The 22,611-nt window shown below is 44.7% G+C and overlaps 1 protein-coding gene and 1 pseudogene across 1 annotated transcript; one reads left to right on the top strand and one right to left on the bottom strand.

The window, feature by feature from the left end:
• Positions 1-8,961: 8,961 nt before the first annotated feature.
• Positions 8,962-10,081, top strand: LOC120686620. The gene has a single exon (XM_039968829.1). It carries the CDS (start codon positions 8,990-8,992, stop codon positions 10,079-10,081), a length of 1,092 nt encoding a protein of 363 aa, XP_039824763.1. The 5' UTR covers positions 8,962-8,989.
• An 8,041-nt stretch (positions 10,082-18,122) lies between these two features.
• On the bottom strand, positions 18,123-22,052 carry LOC120685481 (annotated as a pseudogene).
• Positions 22,053-22,611: the final 559 nt, after the last annotated feature.

The following is a 22,611-nucleotide window of genomic DNA, read 5'->3' as shown; positions in this document are numbered from 1 at the left end:
ACGAAGCAACACCGATGCGCTGGTTGAACTAAAACTTAGATTTAATCGGTAAAAACGAAAGCTTACCAGCAAACCAAGTCGCTCGAATGTGAGACGTCCTTGATTAGCTCGGAAGAAGTCACAGAAAAAAGGGTTGGCGAAGTCGCCAAAAAGAAAACAAAGTTGTAGGAAATTGTAAAGGTCTGTTGTATTGGATGTGTATCAAACATTTTACAATGACCAGAGACATGTATTTATATCCCGCACTAACTGAGTCCTAGCCGATCACGACAAATACATACTTGACGCAAAAGAAAAATATTCCTAAACAAAAATATTGCCCCCCAAACCGGAGTCCGTCAAGATTTGGTCAACCTTATCTCCCCGCTGGTCAACAGAATCTCCAATCGGCAATGAACCATCAGCCAATCTTTCTCGCCAAATCTGCCGTTGCCTTTCAAACCAGCAATCCATTTTTCCTTTTAATATTCACCTTGATGCGTGTCAAAAAACGGCGTCAACAGCTTGGCTCGTCTGATGTGAGATTGTATGTGAGGCAAAGGGAATATGTAACACCTGGTTTACAAAAGGACATAAACCGAGCAATCATATACGTGCCAGGATCAAGTCACGTATATACAACAGAATGAACAATATATCACAGCACATATCACGTAAAAAGATGTAATAAAGCGAGTATAAATGTTATTTATTACATTAATGACAAAATGTCTGATACAGAGTATGCGGAAGCGTAAAACATATATGATACCTCTCGTCGGAAGCTGAGCAGGGCGCCACAGGGACGTCGACTGGGAGACGAACGCCTAGAAGTCCTCGTACTCCTGGTAGCTCCGGGTGAACTCCCTCGAGTCGGCAGGAACTGAGCAGCAGTAGAGTATCTCCAAGAGGAAAAAGATTAGAGTAGGCAAGAGTGAGTACACAACTTGTACTCAACAAGTATAACACAAACTATGAGGCTCTAAAGTTGGCTGACTCAACTGCATTAGCTTTTAATCTTGACAAGATTTTATTAAAACTATTTAGTACAAGTGGATGAATTACCATAACCCAGTTACATAGTAATTAATCAAAATTAATTATGAACTACTGAGAACCAAACCAAACCACCCGGGGAACCCCCCCCCCCCAATCAAAGGGAGATAACCCCACTAATCAAAAGGAGGATCTGGGCCACTCATGACCGTGAGCACGGCTAGTATACCAGTTTTACACTCTGCAGAGGTTGCACATCTTTACCCACAAGTCGTGGGCTACGCTAGTTGTTCATCACACTTCCTTAGGTGAGATGGCTAGCAAGCACACTACGAGGCCTTTACAAAGAATCTCGTTGGTAAGGAGTAACCGCGAGGGTGGATCGGCGACTATGGAGCAGGTCTTGTGTGCATCAAAACACAGGTGCATAGACCAAGCATAGACGAGGCCACTCAGTACGAGGGCCATAGAAGCTTACCTCCCCTGCCCCACAGGTAAGTTACTCCAAACCAAAATGACCTAATTATTACGCCAAGACCGTCCCATTCCAGTCTTGTGGTTGCGCGGTTGTCCCAGGTTGTTGCTCTAATGTCGTACGGTCCTTATGGAGAGTAGCTAGCACAAAACACAGTGCGAGCCCCCTAAACCAAGTTTCTAGAAAAACCAATTTTTAACGAGACGTGAGCCCCTCAAACGGGCCACTATCATAATTAAGTTGCATATACCATTAATCAAATTATTTAAAAAGGACCAAGTGTGTTATAGCGCAGCAACCTAGCACAACTAACCAAAATGCAACCCAAGGGATATATAAAGGATATAAAGTGGCTAGGAGAGTCCTTATAGGCATACAATATTAAAATGCAGTATGAAAATGTATTTAAAGTGATAGGTGTTATTCATGTTATACTTGCCTTCCTCAAACTGCTCCTACTGCTCAAAGTGCTCAGAAGGTGGTGGCTGCTCCGGGTACTGGTACTGGAGCTCCTCCGGTAGCTCAACGTCTACTCACGAACACATGGCTAGAAACAAGGCAGCAATATAAACATACATGCAAACAAAGGCTAACACTAAGAAATAGTACAACAATATATGAAAAAAGCAAACAAAACTAAGCTAGAACTATTCTACGCGTTACAACGATCGCGTGGACATAAAGAACGCCTAAAACGGAGCTAGAACGTGAAAACTACGCTTAAAACAAGATTCAGGGACTAAACTGTAAGAAAAATAGAGCTGCAGGGGGTTCTGGGCAAAAACTAGGGACCTAAATGTAATTAAAGGATAGATCGGGAGTCAGCATGTAAAAACGAAGGGGTTGGACGGCGGGTTCAAAACTGGGAAAACTCAAGGGCTTAAGTGATAAAAACAGGGCCTGGATTGAATTAGTTTTGAACTAACTGGACTGCGGGTTTATTCCAGAGAAACTCGGGGTCACTTTTGCAAGAATGCCAGGTGCTGACCGGTAACCTCTCTGTTGACTCGGGTGGAAACGATACTGGACCGTCGATTTGGGATCGGATGGCTCCAAGGCGCGCGCGCGGGGTTGCGCCGGTGAGCTTCTGCGGCGGCGAACGGCGGCGCTGTCGCCGGACTTCAGCCAAAATGCGATTCCGTACTCGCCTTCGAGCGGGATTTGATCAGGAAGCGAGAGTGTGACACACTAAACCTATCTAGGGGCTTGGCGCAGGGCCACGGCACGGCGGAGGCCCGGTGCGGCGGCGAGGCGGGTCGGCCTACGCCGGTGAGCCATCGCGCACGGTGCAGGGGAAAACTAAGGGGTAACTGGCACGGGAGGGTTCGTTACCACGGCGCGAAGGTCCGGGGAAGCGTAGAAGAGGGAGAGCGGCGGTGCAGGGACAGATCCACGACAGCACGGCAGCGTGGCGTCGATCGGCGTTCGTGGTTCGGGCGTTGCAGAGCTCCTCCGGCTCCTGAGCTTGACGAGTCGACGCGGGGCGGTGCTGTGAAAGTTCTTCAGGGGTCAGGGAGGTCCGAGGGTCGCCGGTGGTGAGGAATCGGCGGCGGGGTGCTCTGCTCCGAGCAGAGGCAAGGTGGGGGCTAGGGTTTGGGTGGGGCTGCAGAAAGAAGGTGGGATGCGGGGCAGGGCCAGGGGCGCGTTTAAAGGGGGAGGCTGGGCCTTGGCGTGCGGGCCTGAGGGAAGGCCGCGGCGCGGGGATCACGGCCGAGAATCATGGCCGGTTGTTGCTGCACAACGTGTCGGGGAAGGAAGGTTTGCCCTGTGGGTCGCGGTGTCAGGGAAGGAGCGCGCCAACGGGCGAGCCGGGCTGCAGGCGCGGGGAGCGGCCTGGGTCCACGGGCAGCGGGGCTCGGTCGCGTGAGCAGAGGCACGGGCGGAGGAAGGGGAAGGATCTGACTTGTGGGCCATCCTCGTCAGCGGGAACGCGGGCGCTAGTGCGCGGAGCGAGCGGCCGAAACGGGGCGAAGGGCGCTGACAGCTGGGCCCTGCAGAGCAGCGAGGAGGGGACGAGCGCGCTGCGGGAGTGCACGAGAGACTGGCGGGTGGGGTCCAGTGGTAGGGGCGGTCGGACGTGCGCGGCCGCTCTGGTCTGCGAGGGAAAGCGTGCGATATGCTGGGCCGCGTGCGATATGCTGGGCCAGCGCGGGAGAGAAAGATTGGGCCGCGGGAAAGGGGCTTGGACCGGGTCTACTGGCTGCCTGGGGTGGGTCGGCTCGCGGAATGGGGCGCTGGGCTGCTGCGCTCCGCGGGCCGGGAGGTGAGGGTGCAGGGGCGAGCTGGGCCGGGGAAACGCGGGCGGCTGGGCCTGCCTGTTGGGCTGTCCGGGGAAAGAGGAAAAAGGGGAGCGGGCTGGGCTGGGTTGACTGGGTTGGAAACTGGGTTTGGGTTCTGGTGGGCTGCCGAGTGGGTTTCTTTTCCTTTTCTATTTCCTATTTCAACCAAACTAAACCTATTTGAATTCAGGTTTGAATTTGAATTCAAACCACACTCAATCAAATAAAATTATGCACCAGCATGAATGCACAAACATATTAGCCCTAAAATAAATTTTAATTACTTTATGAAGTAAAAATAAATTATAAATGCAAGGCTAAGCAAATTAAATCCTAGAAAATTAAATAAAGCCAATTAAATTTATTATTAAATGTTGGAAATTTAAATTAGGGTGTTACAGAATAGCATTTATGTGAGATTGTGATGGCTCATCTGATATGATATTTGCGTGTGCATAGAAGTTGACACATCTTGCTAGAGACGCAATCAACTATTGGACGAGTAGAAGTACTCAGGGCATATCTATTTGCACGTGAGCCCATAGGGTAGCACACTTAAAGGGCTTGAAGCCTAATAAAGATAAGATCTGAATTAGATTGAGCTTAGGTCCTCTGATGGGCCTCGATAGGGAAGCTCATTAGGGGGCGCCTATATGAACAAGGGTGGGCGCATGGAGGGATAACTCTAATCCACACCTCCCGGTCGCCGCCTTTTCCATGCCCGTGCCCACGGTTGTCCTCGCGGATCTAGCAGTCCAGAGCGCGATGCTTCTTCTCGTACGTGTGGATAACTTGGTGGTGATGCATCTACTGCACAACAACGAGCTGCACGTGAGGAGGTCTTGAAACTGCATTGCCTACAACCGACTGTACTACCCCTGATGTGGTACAAAAGTTCCGCACCCGCGCGCCTAGTGGTAATTTTGTGATCTATAGCAGCAATGATCTTGGTTTATGCAGTTGGAATTTTTTTTGTTTTGCTACCCATATCCTTAATGTGGTATCAGATCCGATTTTGCCATGTTATTGAAAGTGCATCTAGGTCCCTAATGGGTTTTGGTGAGTTGAATGACAACATGATTAAAGGACTAACGATTTTATTGAAGATATCATGAGTAGGGATTTATTTACAAATCAATTATTGTCATTAACTCATGTGATAATGATTCAAACAAAAGGGAAATATTGTTGAAATATCAAGCATATTGTGAAGAAAAATAAGAAACAAGTGTTCATGCAATAACAACAAATGGTTTCTATCTATGGCTTGGCATAAATTGAGAAGTCATTGATTGAAAGTAAGATTGCGAAGCAAGACAAGTGTATGAGCATATTTCTTATTCAAGTTATTGATCTTGTTGGAAGCTTGAGATTTGGAATATTAGTTAAGAGATCAAGCTCAAGCAATCAAAGAGAAAGTTCATATGGAATTCATTGTTGTTGTGCAAAGCTAAAACTCAATGTGGCATGGGTAAGTGGTGAAGAAACCAACCGAGATGACTAGTGTGAGGGACTAAGCAAGCTTTGGTGAAGCGACGGCTTACCATGTGTGAACTGCTAGAGTGAAGTTGCTAGTATCCGTGGGGTTTTCAAAGTATCATATCTAAGCTTTATTGGGAGAAGCAATACAATGCATCGAATATATTATGAAGTGACTCGGATTCAAGGACATATTCTCCTAAGTAATGGAATTCCTATGTCACTAGCTCAAGCGTGGATTTGCTCAAGAAAAGAAGATGCAATGTTGAAGCCCCAAGGTTGACAAAGTCAAAGTATGGCAAGACTGAAGGGATTCAAGGATCAAGTGATTGAATTGTATTTTATATTTAATCTTAAGTATAGGTATGTCGTACTATCAAGAGGGATGCAACATTGATTCTTTGACATGGTCAAAAGTGCTCATAGGTCACCTAAGTAAGGATCCTGAGAGAAAACCTCTGATAACTAACTTAGTACTACTTGGATGATCAAGTCTCGACTTGGTGGACCAAGTGGAGCCTTCTAACAGTGGTTTGGGATTCTCTGGCCCTGACCAGTCTGGGGGACCGGTCTGACCGATCCAAAGTGTAATGGCTAGTTTCAAGGCCAGGCTAGTCTGACCGGTCTGGGAACCGGTCTGATCGGTCTGCTCTGACAGTTATAATGGCTAGTTTTTAGAAATTGGGTATTTATACCCCTTGGCCCACTCTTGTGTGAGCTGCTGGTTCCCTGGCTATTCTTGAGCTCCTTGAAGCATTTTCTTGACCAGCTAGCTCTCCCCAACACTCTTTGTTAGTTGTGCTAACTAGTTTGCATATCCTTTTGATTGGCTTGAGAGATTGAGCGTGTGTGAGCTAAGTGACCATTGTGAGAGCTGCATTTCGAGCTGCAGTGAGCAACCATAGCTAAGCACTCTTGGCTCCATCAAAGATCTCAATTTGCATTTGTTACTCTTGGAGGTGAGCCTCCTAGACGGTTAGGAGTCGTTGGCTAAATCCCGATGGTGTGGTGAGCAGCGGCTAGTCTGTGCGGGTGTGATCTTGCTCCCTTGGTGGAAAGGATCAAGATAGTGGAAAGGACGAGTGGTTTATAAAGACCCAACTTAAGGGATCGGGTTGAAAGAGACTCACGCCCAACGAGTTCCTCAACGGAGACGTAGGATTCGCTTTGGTGAATCTGAACTTTGGGATACAAATCCTTGTGTCTCCATTTCTGGTTTGCCTCACTACACTTTACTCTAGCTTTACTTTGTGCTTCCGCTTCGATCTACTTGCTTGTATTGTTTTTGTATGTGCATGAACTAGAAATATATTTGATATCACCTACAGGGGCACTACATCTAGTTGTATTTGTGCTAGAACTTAAGGGAGGGATAACTCTGATTTTGTGCAGGTTCCGCACAGGACCGGTCTGACCGGTCGCCTGCTGATTTACAGTGGTTAAGTCTTAGACTGGTCTGACCGGTCTGCCTGACCGGCCTGACCTGTTAGTGTACTGACTTTTGTTTTAAGTGCTGTATTTTGCAGAAAAGTATAAATGCATATTCAACCCCCCTCCTCCAGGCGACATCCTGGATCCTTTCAGTTATAGGTTCGGATGTGTGCATATGGAGATGTGCGTGGAGTAGATGAAACCCTAGTCCTATTTTGTGTCCTTGCTGTGATGGTAATGTAACGACATACTCCTACCGGTCGGGTATCCGCCATCGGAGTTAAGTGATACATGTAAACCCAGTTGCAGCAGGCAGAGATCAATGAGATTGGTCGAGAAACCTAGGATGAATCACCAGATGCATATGATGCATGAGGTAGCCGATTGGATATGCTATTGGGTTGAGGAAGTTACAAAATTGTGTTGTTTGGTAAACAATCATAACTTTTGCATACAAACTCGGATTAAGGCGATCCTTCTATGAAAATTTATCTTATTGCCTCAGCGTCATCGATGAGGTCTCTGGTGGTCCGGCAAGAACCAATCTCGATTGAGCTTGTGCACTGCCGGCCCTTTCTGCCGTGCAGGATGTTGTGGCCTTTCGTTGCTGCAGCCTTTCATTGTCCTCCAGCTGGAGGACACAGAGCAAGACATTGCCTCCAGAATGTTGTGGCCAGAAATTCTCAAATTGAAAGACATTTGATTTGGGATGCTTGTTCCAATGATGAGCTTGCATGGTACATGATCAGATGTGATTTTAGCCATAGGTAAAACCATGGAGTTTGGATAGTCTAAAGTCCAATTATTTGAAGTAAAGAACCAATCAAGTTGCTCAAGCAGAGGTTCTTGTTGCATGTTACTCCAGGTGAAAGCACGCCCTTTGAGGGGTAACTCAACTAGACCCAGATGGCCTATAATATATCATTAAAAGTGAGCGTATCCTGTAAATTGCCACCTGGTTTATTCCTATCCTCCAGTGACCTGTAAAGGTTGAAGTCACCTAGGAAAAGCTAGTTTACATCATCATCAATTTGGTGGGCCTTTAACCAACTTACGAAATCTATTCGGCTAGGTTCAACACATGGGGCTTTAGTAATTCTTAGAGCATAAGCTCGCTTTAAAGAGTCCATGTTAGAGCATCTCCAAGAGCTCTTGTATCTTGGGTAAATTGGCTAAAAAAAGAAAAGGGAGACAAAAAACCCCATCCAACAGAATGGCTATCTACCCCATGTTCTATCCTTGTCTTCTATCCAAGGGGTGCTGCTGGGCATCTTTGCCTAGTGTTGAGCACTAGCCATCCCTCCTGGCACGTGCTCGCCCCGTTGTCACTCCTCCTTCCAGCCACCTCGCTCCCTCCCGGAGCTCCGTGGCCACCCCCACCGCTTGCTCTGCACCGCCACCACTGGCCTCGTGCACCACCCCTCGCTCGGAGCTCCGCGCCACCCCGCCGCCTGCTTTGCACCGCCGTGGCACCCCCTCCGTCCCCTCCACCACCGCCTCCACGGCTCCACCGCGCCACCCCCCTCCGACGGCCCCTTCATCGCGTCACCATGGGAGAGGTCCTCCATAGCGCCGAGCCCACCGTCGCTGGCGCTTGCTCCGGCGAGCGTGCCCAGGAGACGGCGGAAGGCAGCCATGGGGCATGGGATGCGAGGCGGCCCCCGGCTCGCCGCTCGCCCACGGCCTCAGAGGCGCGTGCGCGGCGACATCAGAGGTCGAGGCGGCGGCGTGAGGCGGAGGGGGCGGCTGGATTTCCGGAGATCTAGGCAAGCCAGAGCCAGAGGTGGGGAAAAAGATGAAGATAAGGAGGGTGACATGTGGGGCCCACCAGGAAAGTAAAATATGAAGGGTCTAATTTAGAAAAATTGTTGGTTTAGTCCTCAATTTTGGAAGCTGTATACCTTTTACCTAGCCTTCAAATTTCTTTGTTTAGCTAATATTATACAAGAGCTCTTGGAGATGCTCTTAGAATGGCTAGAAGTCTTTGTGTAATCTTTAAGATTTTCTTTTTGACCTTTTTTGTTTCTTGAAGTTTTGCTTAACAATTGTAACATACTTTTTTCTCTCTTTTTAATATATATCATAATCAGTAGCTGATCTTCAAAAAAAAATATTTTTGCCGCTTCATTAATTTAGGATTGGATGCTTGGTGCATAAGTTTCTGCTGGTCCTCTCGATCGGAGAGACAAATGGGCCTCAACCTGCTGGCCGAAATGCCTAGCCTATTAATTTGTGGAGCTCCATCCATCGGGACCCAACAACAGGCCCAGGCGTAAAACACCAAGTCACCAACCCTCGCGAGCTCCCCACCGGATCCTCGCCGCTGCCGGCCGCCGTGAGCCCATGACCCATGGCTGACGGGAGCATCAACAACGACTCAAGCAACAACGTGGCTGATGGCGACAACACTGCTGCAAATAATGATGGTCCCCTCCACGCCGTGCACCACATCGTCCTGGTAGAGGACGGCATGGCCCCTGCCGCGATGGAGAACGGCACCGTCGACAGCGGCGGCTCCGACGCCGGCGCCAAGAACAGGGACTTCACCGCCACCGCCGCCGATCCCAAGCAACGACGCGCCACGTCCTCTCTCTGGGTGTCCGTGGCCTACGCCGCCATCACGTCGCTGGCGCTGTGGCCCGTCGCCGACCGGCCACGGAGCGTGGTGTGGGTGTTCTCGGCCATCACCAGCGCTTTCCTCGTCCTCTGCACCATCATCCTCACGCGGAAGATGCGCGCGCGCACCGTGTTCTTCTCCGTCTCTTACGTCGCGCTGGCCGGCGCCGCCGCCGCCCACCTGAGCCCCCGCACCGGCATGGTCGTCATGCATCTCGTCACGGCCTACGCCGCCGGCCTGTTCGGGTTCGCCCTCGCCGAGCACAGGCAGTTCACCGGCGCCGAGACGTCCGCCGCCGCGGTCCCCATCCCTGTGCCGCCGTCGGCCTCCCGCAGCGAAGAGGAGCTCAAGCGAGGCGCGGACAAGGCCAAAACCGCGCCCTTCCTTTCGGCGGTCGTCTCATTGTTGTGCGCAGGGTGCGCCGCGTTCGTGCTGTGCTACACCAAGGACACTTACGGGCTCGTCATGGAGGTGTCGTTCCTCGTCGACCTCTCCATCTTCTGCTGGATTTGCACCCTGGCACTGCAGTTCCTGCACGGTGTCTTCATCGAGGTGCATCACATGACGGCCACGTATTTGTTTGGACCTCCATCGCTTGGCCTGCTGGAAATCGCAGTCTCCTACTTCTTTGGCAGGGCGGTAGGGACGTTGGTCTACTCCCTCGGTATGATTGCCATGGCTGGATTGTTTGGGTACTGCCTTGGCATATACGCCCATTACAAGCATTTGGTAGCATTGGAGTTGGAGGTGTCGTCTACGGAAATCAGCAAACTGCCTCAAGTTCAAGATTATTCTACTGAAACACTCACCAAACAAGAGGTTTGAAATTCAAATGCTAGGTTCTCAATCAGAAGAAACTATTGTCAAATGCTTTCGCTAGAATGCCGACAAGGTTTGGTACACTTGAAAAGGTTTTTAGGTCATCACCTATATGTCTAGTTTTCATGCAGTATATGCAGTGAGTCGGTTTAAATTCTTGTTGCTCCTATAAATTTCTTATGAGCTTTTCAGACTCTAGTGTACTGGGTCCGCTAGTACTTCAGTGGAATGAATCATTCAGTTGTGCACACAGCTACCTATCTCAAGACAGCAGGTTTTAACTGTGACAGAACAGCCCGGTTAAAACACTTAATTAAGCGTAATGGCCATTATTTGAACACATCAGGCGCATTAGCTTAATTAGACGTAACTTGACAGTCTGTTTCCAACCCACAGACCGATCGAAACATACCAGTAGTCTCGCACAACGGCGAGCGCAGACGGTACCAGCATGATACAATCTTACAAAAATAGTAAATAATATTATGGTATTTACAAAAATGACTTTTCAAACTAAAGTTCACATAATAAATTTATAGGAGACGGTACCTTGGCCGTGCCGTTGCTCTCGCCGTGTGCGCTCGCCGCAACCTTGTCCGCTGCTCGCCGTGCGCCATCGCTCTCGCCGTGTGCGCTCGCCGCAGTCCAGACAGCCATCGCCCATCCCTGATCCCTGAAGGTGGCCGCACGCTGCTCCGACGTTCGCCATCCCCGATGGCTAACCGCAGCTGCGACGGCCACGGCTTGACAGTCCTCACTCACGGAGACCGCTGCTCCTGACGGTCATCGATCCCGACGGCCGTTGTTTGGAAGGTAAATCATACTCCTGATTTTTTTACGTTTCTTTTACACGTTCTTAGCACTGTTTGAATTTGGAACAAGCTTGCACTCAGTCTACATCGATGGCGCACCACGACAACAAGGAACAGCGTGTTCCGCTTGGGAATGTAACCAACACGCAGACTCAAGATGTTGCTCCTAAAAAAAGAGCGAGAAATTTTGAAAATGGTGAGTGCCACAACATTAGTTTGTTCAATTCCAGTATTTGAAAAATAAATTCTTTACCCTACATCTAAGAAACATATATATGTGTGTATGTCTGTTTCCTAGATGATGATGATTTAAGAAACATTATGTGTCAAAAAGCTGGAGATCGCTATGCGAATATGCCTCCAGATAAGAAGGAAGAACTTCAAGGTGCTCGGGCGTCGGCAGGACGGGCGGGTTGGGCGTGACAGAGGAGGAAGAACAACCTTGTGACGGAGAAGTTAGCGGAAATCTGACAGAATGTTAGTTTAAGGTAACGTTCATTCGGGTGCTATTTTATGGAACGGAGATCTATCAATGGTATTTTACGGAAATGATGTTCTTTTGATGCTATAGAACCAATTTTCCCAATTTGTTTTGGTGACCCAAGGACTAATTATTGGCAGGTGCTGACAATATACACAGGTCACTTGACATACTTCTCCATCTGAAATAATCACGCGTGACCGGCAGTCTTTGAGCTCTTTAAAGCAACTGCTTTGCATATAATTGCAAAATGGAATATTGCATATCTATGTATAGCTTGCTGAGTTATACGGAGGATCTTTTTCCAAGTTGTTGGAGGCCTACTAAGAAAATTATAAATTATCTTGCAGAAGTTCTGTGTCCTGCCCACATTGTTCTAACCAGTTTCCACGATAGAATGGTGACATGGTTTCAGGAAAATTATTGCGGACTTCGACCAAACCAAGGGTGCAAAATTTATTGATGTTGAATTTGGCAACAACTTCTTGATGGTCACTGGAGTGCTTGAAAATCGTGATAGAAGTGCAACAAATCATCACATTTACATTCAGTTTACGTTATTTTATATTTTGCAATTTCTAACTCACCAAAACTCACCAAGGATCATGTCAGACTGCTTTGAAGAGTGTGATTGGACAAACATCAGATAGATTGAACATGACACATCCTTGGATACGAAACCTTGAACTTGCTATATATTTTTTTATCATTTAATTGATGCAGATTTAGTTGTGAACCGTTAATCTACTATCTAAATTTTCATAATTCTATGCGTTGGTATGAGTTCGTTTATTAGTTCATATTAGATTAGTTTCTATTGCTATGAAATTAATCAATATTTTTTTAATTTTAGTAGTCATTTGATACAATTCAGTTATTTTTAAATAATTTTTTTAAAACATGCCTGTGGCACGTGCACCTCCACTAGTTCAGAAACAAAATGAAATCCCATTTTTGTTAGATACTTTGGATCGTCTATGAGTAGATCGAGTGGATAAGAACATTGACTGAGAGGAATACGTTGCTAATAGTCTCTCCCACCTTCCATGGCACCGCTATGGAGGTCAGAGTATGGTGGTGAAGATGTCGCAAAGGCGGCGAAGTCTCTGGCTGCGCGTCCTTGCATTAGCGCGGCTGCTTGGTGGTGGCGACAACGTTCCGGCGTCGGTGGCGCTTCAAGTCGCCTCAGCGTCCCTCTAGATCGGGTTAGGGTTAGGCCGGTGGGAACAGTAGCGGCAATGAATCTCGCGACTTGTGCCGCTGACCCCACCTCTCTCTTTTATATGGCACTGCGCGATGGGGGCCCACCAACTTCACTGGGTCGGACGCCCCCGATCAGGGCATGAGTCAGGGTTGGGCTCTATCGTTGGACCGAGCCCATGGAGATCGATACTAACATTCTCCCCCTTGATCTCATCTTATACTTTAAATTTTAGAATTAAACCTTATACTCATTTCTCTTATCAGATCAGTGTCACGATCAATCGCCGGTAGATTCAACAGCTACAATGCACATTTTTGTTCTGAAATAGATTCTTTATCTTTGGGCCCTATATTGTCCGGCAATCATAGGCTGTACCATAAACCCATGTCGACTGTGTGTTCTCTGAATGCACTGGGTGGTAAGCCTTTGGTAAGCAGATCTGCAAGCACTTGCTTATTACTTATATGTTCAATACTTTTAATATGATTCCGGATTTTCTTCTTTACAATGTATAACTTTAATGTCAATGTGTTTGGCAGCACACTTGACCCGTTGTCTGAGGAGTGAATTATTTAAATGGTAATTGCTGCTGTCTACCATTGCTAGCTCCGGAAATAAATTCCGTTAACCATTTTTGCCTGTCCTTTAGCCTCATAACATGCTACACCATAGGTATGCATTACAAATGATATCACAACTGTTTCCTTGGAGCTTTTCCACAATAAAACTCCAACACTACACATCTTGCCTAATTTTAACCTTTGTACCCACAACTATATAGGAGTACTTGATCTTTTTTATTCAGTATGAGGCCTTTAATTCTTTGCAAAATAGCAAAACCTTCTTTATTCCATTCCAGTGATCAATATCTGGATTGGACTTCTGCCAAAACATCCCAAATACATGAGCTATGTCAGTGTAAGTTCTTATTTGAGCATTCATTAAGCTTCAACAGCTGAAGCATATGGAACCCATTTCTTTGATCAATCTCATATTGGTTACTGAACCCATTTCTTTGATCAATCTCATATCGGTTCCTGGAACAATGAAAGTTCTCATATTCTGTTACCCTTGACTATATATGCAGGCGTAGGTTAACTTGATAGTTGATTGCATACTTCATTACTTTAGAATCTTTTCGAAGTGTGCTCTTTAATAATCCTAATACCCCTTTCTTTTATTTCGGTGAATTTAGAATGAAAAACACATAATCGAGATCATTACTTAGGGACAAAATTCTTTATCTCCAATAGCATATTAAATCACTACTAAAAAGTAGGATGTCATCTACATACAAGCTGTGGAAATTAAATTTCTCATTCTTTAACTTTAATTAAATAATCCTATTGTCCTCAGTCTCTTTAAAACCCAAACTTTCTTACTATTTCAATAAACTTTAGATACCACTGTCTCGCAGCTTACTTCAATCCATAAATGGATTCCTTCTTGTGGTATCCCATACATTCTTTTCTTTTCATGACAAAACGTTGGGTAGTGTCATGTAAACATTTCATCTATATGATATAATTTCAAAACATAATGTGTGACTAATGTCATTTTTGTATTCTTAAAGAATCCTTTGCATGAGACTGGAAGAGTTCTCATTATAATCATTTTCTTCTCTTTGTCTAAAATCTTTTGTCACAAGTCTTGCTTTATATCTTTCAACATTACCTCTGGAGTCACATTTCTCTTTGTAGATCCATTATAACCTACTGTGGTAACTCTTTTAGGAATCATTTCTTTTTCCATGGAATTAACCCATGGAATTCTTGTGACTTCTTCAAATGAGGTGGAATCAACCTCCATTTGACTTTTTTTACTTTGCACATTGTTTTCTATATAGGGTCATTCTTTCTCCTCATTGCCAAATGGCAATGAATTCTATAGGCTCTTGCATAACAAGATCCTTCTTTACATTATTCATCTTCTTTGAAGGTCTTAGGTCTCTTCATACCATGCTCCCCTAGATTATTCCATCTTCTGTCCATCTTCTATAATGATGGCATATTAGTAAATCTCTTGTTTGGGTTCCATCTATTAAAGACTTTATATGTGCTCTATAAGCACTGTCTTACTATCTTTAAAGGTCGTCCAGCATGAATACTGGCTAACCACACTATCTTCCTTCTGGAACTATAAAGAAGTCTTGGAACTTAGCTATTTCGATATATAAGGGTATCAATGTAGTGATCGTTGTACTCCCCCTGACGGTCACATTCATCTTTAAAAGATCATCTCTTGCTTTCAATGTATAGTATGCATCACATTGTCCATTATCTAAAGTATGGGAGAGTATCTTTCTTAATTGTCTCACATTTCTCCCCTAAAAATGTGGCATGAACTTTTCTGCCACAATTTTGAAAACTATTCATAACTCTTGTGAATGAGGAAACTTTGATCATTTACTTCATCCACGTGATTACATCTGCAAAACAAAGTAATTTCTTAGTTCTTATGGGAGTACATTTTCCTCATTTCACTTCAAGAACTCAACAGAGTCCTTTATTACGGTACTTCTACAAGTCACGCTCGCATATCATTCTTATCTTGAGGTCTATTCTTCTTACACTCATTGAGTGCTTAATCACTATTAAGCAATAGAAGTGCCTGATCAATTCATAAGAGCTACTCCAAACTTCTCTCCCAGTGTGGGATACACCGAAAGCACATGAGTCATCACCCCACCATGCAGGATAAGCACTATGCCAACTTCACTCCGCCATGTGGGTATTATCTCATACTTTTCCCGGACATAAATGATAGGATTGGCTTGTATTCAATCATAATTCAGAAACAAATTTGAATATTCCATGATACACATGCTTAATCCGACGTTGGTCAAATTAAACATGCATGACTTATTACAACATTGACTGAACTTAAAATAAATTCTTCTTGATTGAGAGTACATAAGATGCATTTCTCAAACTGAACTCTTATTGCTCTATTTCTTTTCTTGGATCAATATCCTTGAGTACTTTCCTTTTCAAGCCATTCATTACAGAGAACACATTCTCTCATGCAAGGGCCTTCTTTCTTTTTGAGTCACAAGACCCAGATTATTTTCTTTTGTGCCTTGAAGAATGACAGCATGGAAATCTTTGTCTGCAAAACAATAATCAAATCTTTAAGTTCTATTCTATATCATCGTTAGGCAGAAATAGAATAAAACATCATTCTTCTGCATTAGTTCCACATCACCATCGGGCAGAAAAGGAATTAACGTATGGAAAACTCAATTAACTTTAAAATCATACATCTGCTCCTCAAAATTAAATTCTCCCATTGGTTCAGATTTAATTAGAAGATAATCAATATCGTTGCAGCGGAAACTTGAGTAATAAACTCATCTTCATTTCAGCGGAAGCTTTAGGATGAAAACCATTATCTTTTTCAATATTTCTTGATCCTTGTCTACTCTCTGATATAAACCTTCAAACTTATACTCATAAAACTATAATATTGTCATTATCAACGTTCAGAAAATAACACTATCATAATTAAACTTTGACTTTAACTTCTCCTCCTTTTAAATTTTACTCAATGGTTCCAATTTAAAAAGAGGTTATACTTTACATGGGAGCAGAAAAAATTTCTTTACATATATAGTATTTTGTTCTCATTTTCTCTCTAAACAATTTATCCCGTTGGTTCAAAATGGAATAGAGAACATACTTTTCATAGCAGCGAAAACTTGTAATAAATATTTTATACTTTTCAGGAGCATTCATTGTTCTCATCTACTCTCTGAAAAATTATCCCGTTGTTCAAATTTAATCAGAGATTTAAACCTTTAAACTTTAAACTGTATTAATCAAAATATGCTTCTGAAAAAGAAGGAAACTTATTAAAAAACATCACTATGCATTGTGACCATTTCTTTGTGCGCAGCCCAGCTGCTCACGCCTTCTACCGCGGCCCAGCTGCGTCTCAGCTCGGCCTGCTCGCATTCGCTTGGCTCAGCCTGCACACGCATGGCCCAGCAGCGCCTCAACTTGGCCTGCTCATGCGCGGCCCAGCCGGCCCAGCAGCGCCTTCTCCCCCGCCTCGATCTCAGCCGTTCAAGCCGATCCGACGGCTGAGCACACAGATGGGTGGGGAGGGAGGGAGTGCGGCTCATGCTCCCAAACCCTAATCTATTCCTCCATTTCCTTTCTCACTCATCTGGTTTGAGACGGTGGCGGCGCCGCCGGGGCTCTCTCGCCAACGCGCCGCCAGGTCTGGCCACTTGCCCACGGCCAGCGACCTCAAGGCTTCATTTCTCTTTCTTCTTGCTCTTAGTGCCTGAGCAGAGGCGAGCACCCGTGCTATGGCAGCGGACGGCACTGCTGCTCACGCCAGAGGAAGCTCTGCGGCACCATAGGCCCTCTCGCCGGTGCGTACGCTCGCTCGTGCGTGAGTGCGCAGCTGTCGATTAGCACTGCAACGGGGCCCTTGCTTCGAGCCCGCGCGCCGTGGTGGCGAGCATGCGACTCGGCCTTTCCCGTGCGGAGGTCGAGGTGCGCTGAGAGGCCTACGCCTCGAGATGTATGTCCCGTCAGCAACGGCCGACGGGGGTGAGGCGGCAAGACCAGGTAGGTATGCGGGCCCCACTTTCCTACTAGGGTTAGGGTTTCATTTGCTTTCCCGATCCGAGTCGATGATTTCTTTCTCTGATTCTTTCGATTCATCTTCGAATCCACCCTCATCTAGATCTACTCAATAGATCGGCTAATTGATACCATTATTAGGTATTTTGGATCGTCTAGGAGTAGATCGAGTGGGTAACAACCTTGACTGAGAGGAATACCTTGCTAGTAGTCGCTCCCACCTTCCATGGCGCCGCCGTGGAGGTCAGAGTATGGTGGTGAATATGTCGCAAAGGTGGCGGAATCGCTTGCTGCGTGTCCTTAAATTAGCGCGGCAGCTTGGTGGTGGCGACAACGTTCCGGCGTCGGTGGCGCTTCCGTCGCCTCAGCGACCCTCTAGATCGGGTTAGGGTTAGGCCAGTGGGAATAGTGGCGGCAGTGAATCTCGCGGCTTGTGCCGCTAACCCCACCTCTCTCTTTTATATGCGTTGTGCGACGGGGGCCCACCAACCTCGTTGGGTCGGACGCCCCTGATCATGGTGGCGCGAGTCGGGGTTGGGCTCCGTCGTTGGACCGAGCCCATGGAGATCGATACTAACAATTTTCGCACAAGCCCATTCCAATAATGATCTTGTGAATGTTTCTAGAAAAGAATCTTGTGTACAACCAGAGTAGAGAGTGAGCTCGATCTGTGCCCGGAGGATCAACAAAATGTCAAACTCTGGGCTAGCTAGCTGCCCAGCCTCGGCCAGCCAGAGTCCAGAGGTAGGCATGCAGCAGTGGCATACACATTCTTGGTAATGTTTTGTGCAGTGGCTTAATTTTTTATTGTTTAATAGAACCATCGAGAAAAGAGCAAATTTTCTTTCCATTTTCAAAACTTGATAGTAAAATAGTACATATTTTTTTGAAATTTGTTTGTTCACGCTAACAAAAAAATGTTTTCTTAGCATTTTTTCCGCCCAAGGTGAAAATTGAATTAACATGCATGATTTTTCCATGATGTTTGCTCCTGCAACCCAACAAAAATAGTCCATCGTCCATATAATATATGCACTGTTTCAGATCCGGCCAGTAGTGAAGTGGACACACCACTTAGTTCATTTGCATTTGCACCAAAAAGGGCACTGAATTATTTTCTTCTATTTTACTTGTTGGTTTCAAAGCTCACACCAATTTCATTCTTCATGCATGCCGGGTGCGCTGCCACGCTGCACGATCTCAGTTATTGCTGATCAAAGCTGGAAGGGTGGTGATGTGACCATGTTTGTTATCGATGACCTTCCTTGGAGTGCTGTTAAACTTTCTAAACCATTTGGCTGACTTCTTCATGTGCCGCTTGAAGCCGTCGTCGCGGTCGACGTAGATGAGGCCAAAACGATCTGTGTAGCCCTTAGCCCACTCGATGTTATCCAGCAGAGACCAGGTGAAGTGCCCGCGCACATCTGCACCCAAGCTGCAGTACAAAGGCATAAGTCAACTATTATCATTGCGTTGCGTGTACACTTACATTAGAAAAAAATCATTGTGTGTATGCATGGAAAATTTTCTGTACCAAAGGTAGGTTTTAGCTTACTCTATTGACTCTTTGATGACTGAGATATGGTGCTGGAGGTAATCTAGCCTTAGACCATCATCCAACGCGTCTCTCATGGATAGATTACCGTCGTCAGAATCTGCGGTCCCTGCACAATCAAGTTAAATCCAATCCATTACTAATCTGACAAAAGCATCTTCAGGAAGAAATGCAAAGAAATAGTGGTTGGGAGTTAACTGAAATTCGATATGGACCAATGATTGAGTGATTATTACCAAAACGCAGAAAATTAAATATATATGTAGTACCATCACGCGGCATGCATGGATATACATTAATACTTACCATTCTCAGTGATATAGATGGGTGTGTTTCCGTATTTGTCCTTGATGATCATAAGAAGGTTCTTTAGGCCTTTTGGGTACGATTTAATCCATTGTGATCGAGTCTGCAAATTGAATTTGAAATGTTTAATTAATTGTCAACACATGCATTAGAAGAAACGGCAACAGTTTTATTTTGTTTTATTGTAAAAACAAACATTTGCCAGTATCTATGTGCCACCTCGCATTGTGTTTGTAAAAGTTTAGCCATTTTTCTATGTAATGCTCATATAATTAGAGTTTTGGTGATAGTTTTGACTTTCTGCGAAAAATTTTGTAAACAAAGACCACTATATATAATTGAAGATACATACATCAGGACCCATAGGATTGCCTTCATGATCATTCACTGTTTGAACAGAAGAATAATAGTGCATGATTAGCGAGCATGTTTTCATGGAAATCTGAAATGGTAGAGTTAATCCGCAACTATATTCTTACTTTTGGGTCCGTCTTCACCCTACAGTTCACCCGCGTCTATAAAGATAGTATCACACTACCAGTACCTATCATTTAGGGAGGGAGAGAGAGACAATCTTTTGATGTATGTACCTTGTAATACTTCTTGTATAGATCAGCTACCTCGGCAATTGTGGCCAACACGGTATGGCTCGTTGAGCGAGTCACCACATGGGATGGCGCACTTGAGCCCGGGTGAGCACCTCCCAGGAGCATGCAGCCCCATTCCATAGGCATATGAACAAAATGTGTGAGGCTCATTAAAGGTGAACCAGTGTTTCACCTTGTCGCCAAAATGCTCGAAGCACACCTTGGCAAAGTCTGTGTAATCTTTTCTGCAAAATTACAAATAAACCATATTGATGTTCAGTAGTAAGAAATAGGCGTGTTAGTTAATCAACACTTCACTGAATGATAAAATAACATGGTATAGTTTGGGATCTTCAGCAACAAACTTTTTAAATTTTGACCATAGTCCAAGAACATATTTAATAATATTTTATTTTTTAGTGTTATAAATGTTGAAACTGAAATTAGTGATCACACTACTGAAAAAGGACATTCAAAAATACTAGTGGATATTTTTGTGGTGGATATGCATGCAAAGCACTTGAGGCTATTAATATTGGTTCGTGACACCAATTGGTACTAATGTTTGTACATTAGTCACATCAATTTATACTCCCTGGGTGAATTCAAAAGGAAAAACATCTCTCTTTGAAGTTAAATATTCTATATAGGTGAGATGGTACGGACGTTACACACGAGGTAAAAGGTTCTGAGTTCGAAAGCCTATGCACCACACATGCACATATTTCACACACCTTTTCCCCTGCTTGGAATATGTTTTAGAATTGTTTGGATGTCCGGCCAGCCCTTTTAATACTGGTTGGTAATATCAACCAGCACTAGAGTCCTTTTAGTACTGTAAAGACCGAAATCTGTTGCGAATCCAGTACTATTGAAAGATACAAACCAGTATACGTGTTTTCCAGTAGTGTCAATTATTATAAAGTTCAGTCTTTAAATTGGTATTCTTTTGCTTGTTGGGGTGAGAGCCACTAAACTAAGTAATAGTATATGGTATAGTTTATATTATTCCAATTGCATACTTACACAATCCTCCGATTTAAGAAGCTGCCATACTTGTCCTCCAGTGCTTGAGGAGTGTCCCAGTGGAAAATTGTTACATATGGCTCTATGCCTGAGTTGCAGCAGATAACTATTGAGTTGCATAAACTTTTGAGCGTTGTATTAATACCATTCTTCCTCAATTAGTTAATTGAATAATCAAGAAAAAAATAGTTAGCGCTTATAGTCAAATACTGTTTTCACCATTCTCTTTCAACGTGTTGATCAGGTTTTCATAGTACTGCAGGCCTTTATAGTTTATCCCACCTTCCAGCGTCCCCTCTGAAAACCATAAGCATGTGTTGAAATTTGCACCAGAACAATCTAATGTATGTACTCTGATCCTGGAGCACAACGTCATTGTTGTTAACTTATTCATGATACAAAATATATTGGGTTATGTTTGTACTTACTTGGCAGTATTCTGGACCAAGAGATGGAGAACCTATAGGCGTCCATGCCCATTTCCTTCAGCAACTTGACATCCTCCTGTCAGTCACAAATGCTTACAACTTAAATATGATACTAGTATAAATTAACTAAAAGCATGCATGCTTATTAGTTAGAAGTCCATATTCCCAAGTTTTTGTCCTAGAAAAATATCACGTACATTCAGGGGTATATGAATATTTTTCCTGCCTGCTTAAGTCATACTAAAAATCCTGGAAGTCATGTAGTACTTACTTCATACAGATGATAGGAGTTCACAGCAACATCCCCACTGCTCCAATCAGCTATCATCTCTGTATATTCGTACACATAAAGAATAATATCATGTTGGTAATACTGAAAAGTACATCTTATTGTCGGTGCATATACATCTTACATAAACAAAACAAAAATAAGAGTTGGATAACTTTACCAGGATGATTGTGACAGAAGTGGTCCCAAGTGCTTGGCCCCTTGCCATGCTCATTCCAAGCACCTTCAATCTACATATAGATGAGATATATAAAATAATTTTTCGTGCACATCAAACAAACCATTACTACTTAGCATGCATTCAGACATCAACATGTTTATCTTCGATATTAGTTATCATTATAAAACTTAAGGATACTTTACTTTTGGTTAGTAAAGACAACATAATTATCCGTGCTAGAAACAATACTTGGTATGCTGAAGTGGCGGCGCCAAAGATGAACCCGTGGGGGAACCACTCCCTCCTTGGGATTTCCAGGGCAACAGATGCTCTTGTGCAAGCTCACTGCTCATCGTTTCTGCTCGTGATCTAATAAGGCCACACCTTCTTTTACTCTTCTTTGATGAAGACAGATGCCATGACAAATTGTCACCATTGGGTCCTATGTAGCTTCTTAGGCCAGAGTGGACACTGTGACTCGTCAGGGCAGAAGCAAGCAGAGCCATTTCTTGGTAGCTGGCTAGCGGTTTTGAGCTGCTTGAGTATGGTTGCCCTTTATAATAGGCTATGCCTCTATTTATAGATGGGGATACAAATCTGTCAGCTGAGGCGTGCTAGGATGGAATTGAGGCTATGACTTTAGCAGCTTGCTAGGTAGCTCTAGCGCCTCGTCTATGGCGAGAAACACGAGTTGCTACTGGATGTTTCGGCGTGCACTAATTGTTGAGAAACTGACGACGTTGCAGCACATGCTGGACCACGGTATGGACACAGACGACATTCCATCTCCTTCGTAAGTCCAACAATATGGGACGCGCGTCGGGTAGTGACCAGCCAGCAGGCGATCTGTCGAACCAGATCGAACTTTGCAAAGAAAAAAAAAGTCTGCACGACACTGCTGGAACATTTAGTGTGCACGAAAGAAGTAGAGTTCTACATTCACATAAATATATTCTTCTATACATGTATAGGTGTTCGAAAAAGTCAATTTAACTAGTACTAAATAAAAAAATTAAAACCCAACATATTATTATACCACTAAATCTTGAGGGGAAAATCTATCATGCATGTGTCACTACAGGAAACCGCGAATTCG

This window comes from Panicum virgatum, chromosome 8N (assembly GCF_016808335.1).
Source record: "Panicum virgatum strain AP13 chromosome 8N, P.virgatum_v5, whole genome shotgun sequence".
In the NCBI taxonomy this organism is placed as follows: domain Eukaryota; kingdom Viridiplantae; phylum Streptophyta; class Magnoliopsida; order Poales; family Poaceae; genus Panicum; species Panicum virgatum.
This window is presented reverse-complemented; position numbering and strand designations above follow the sequence as displayed.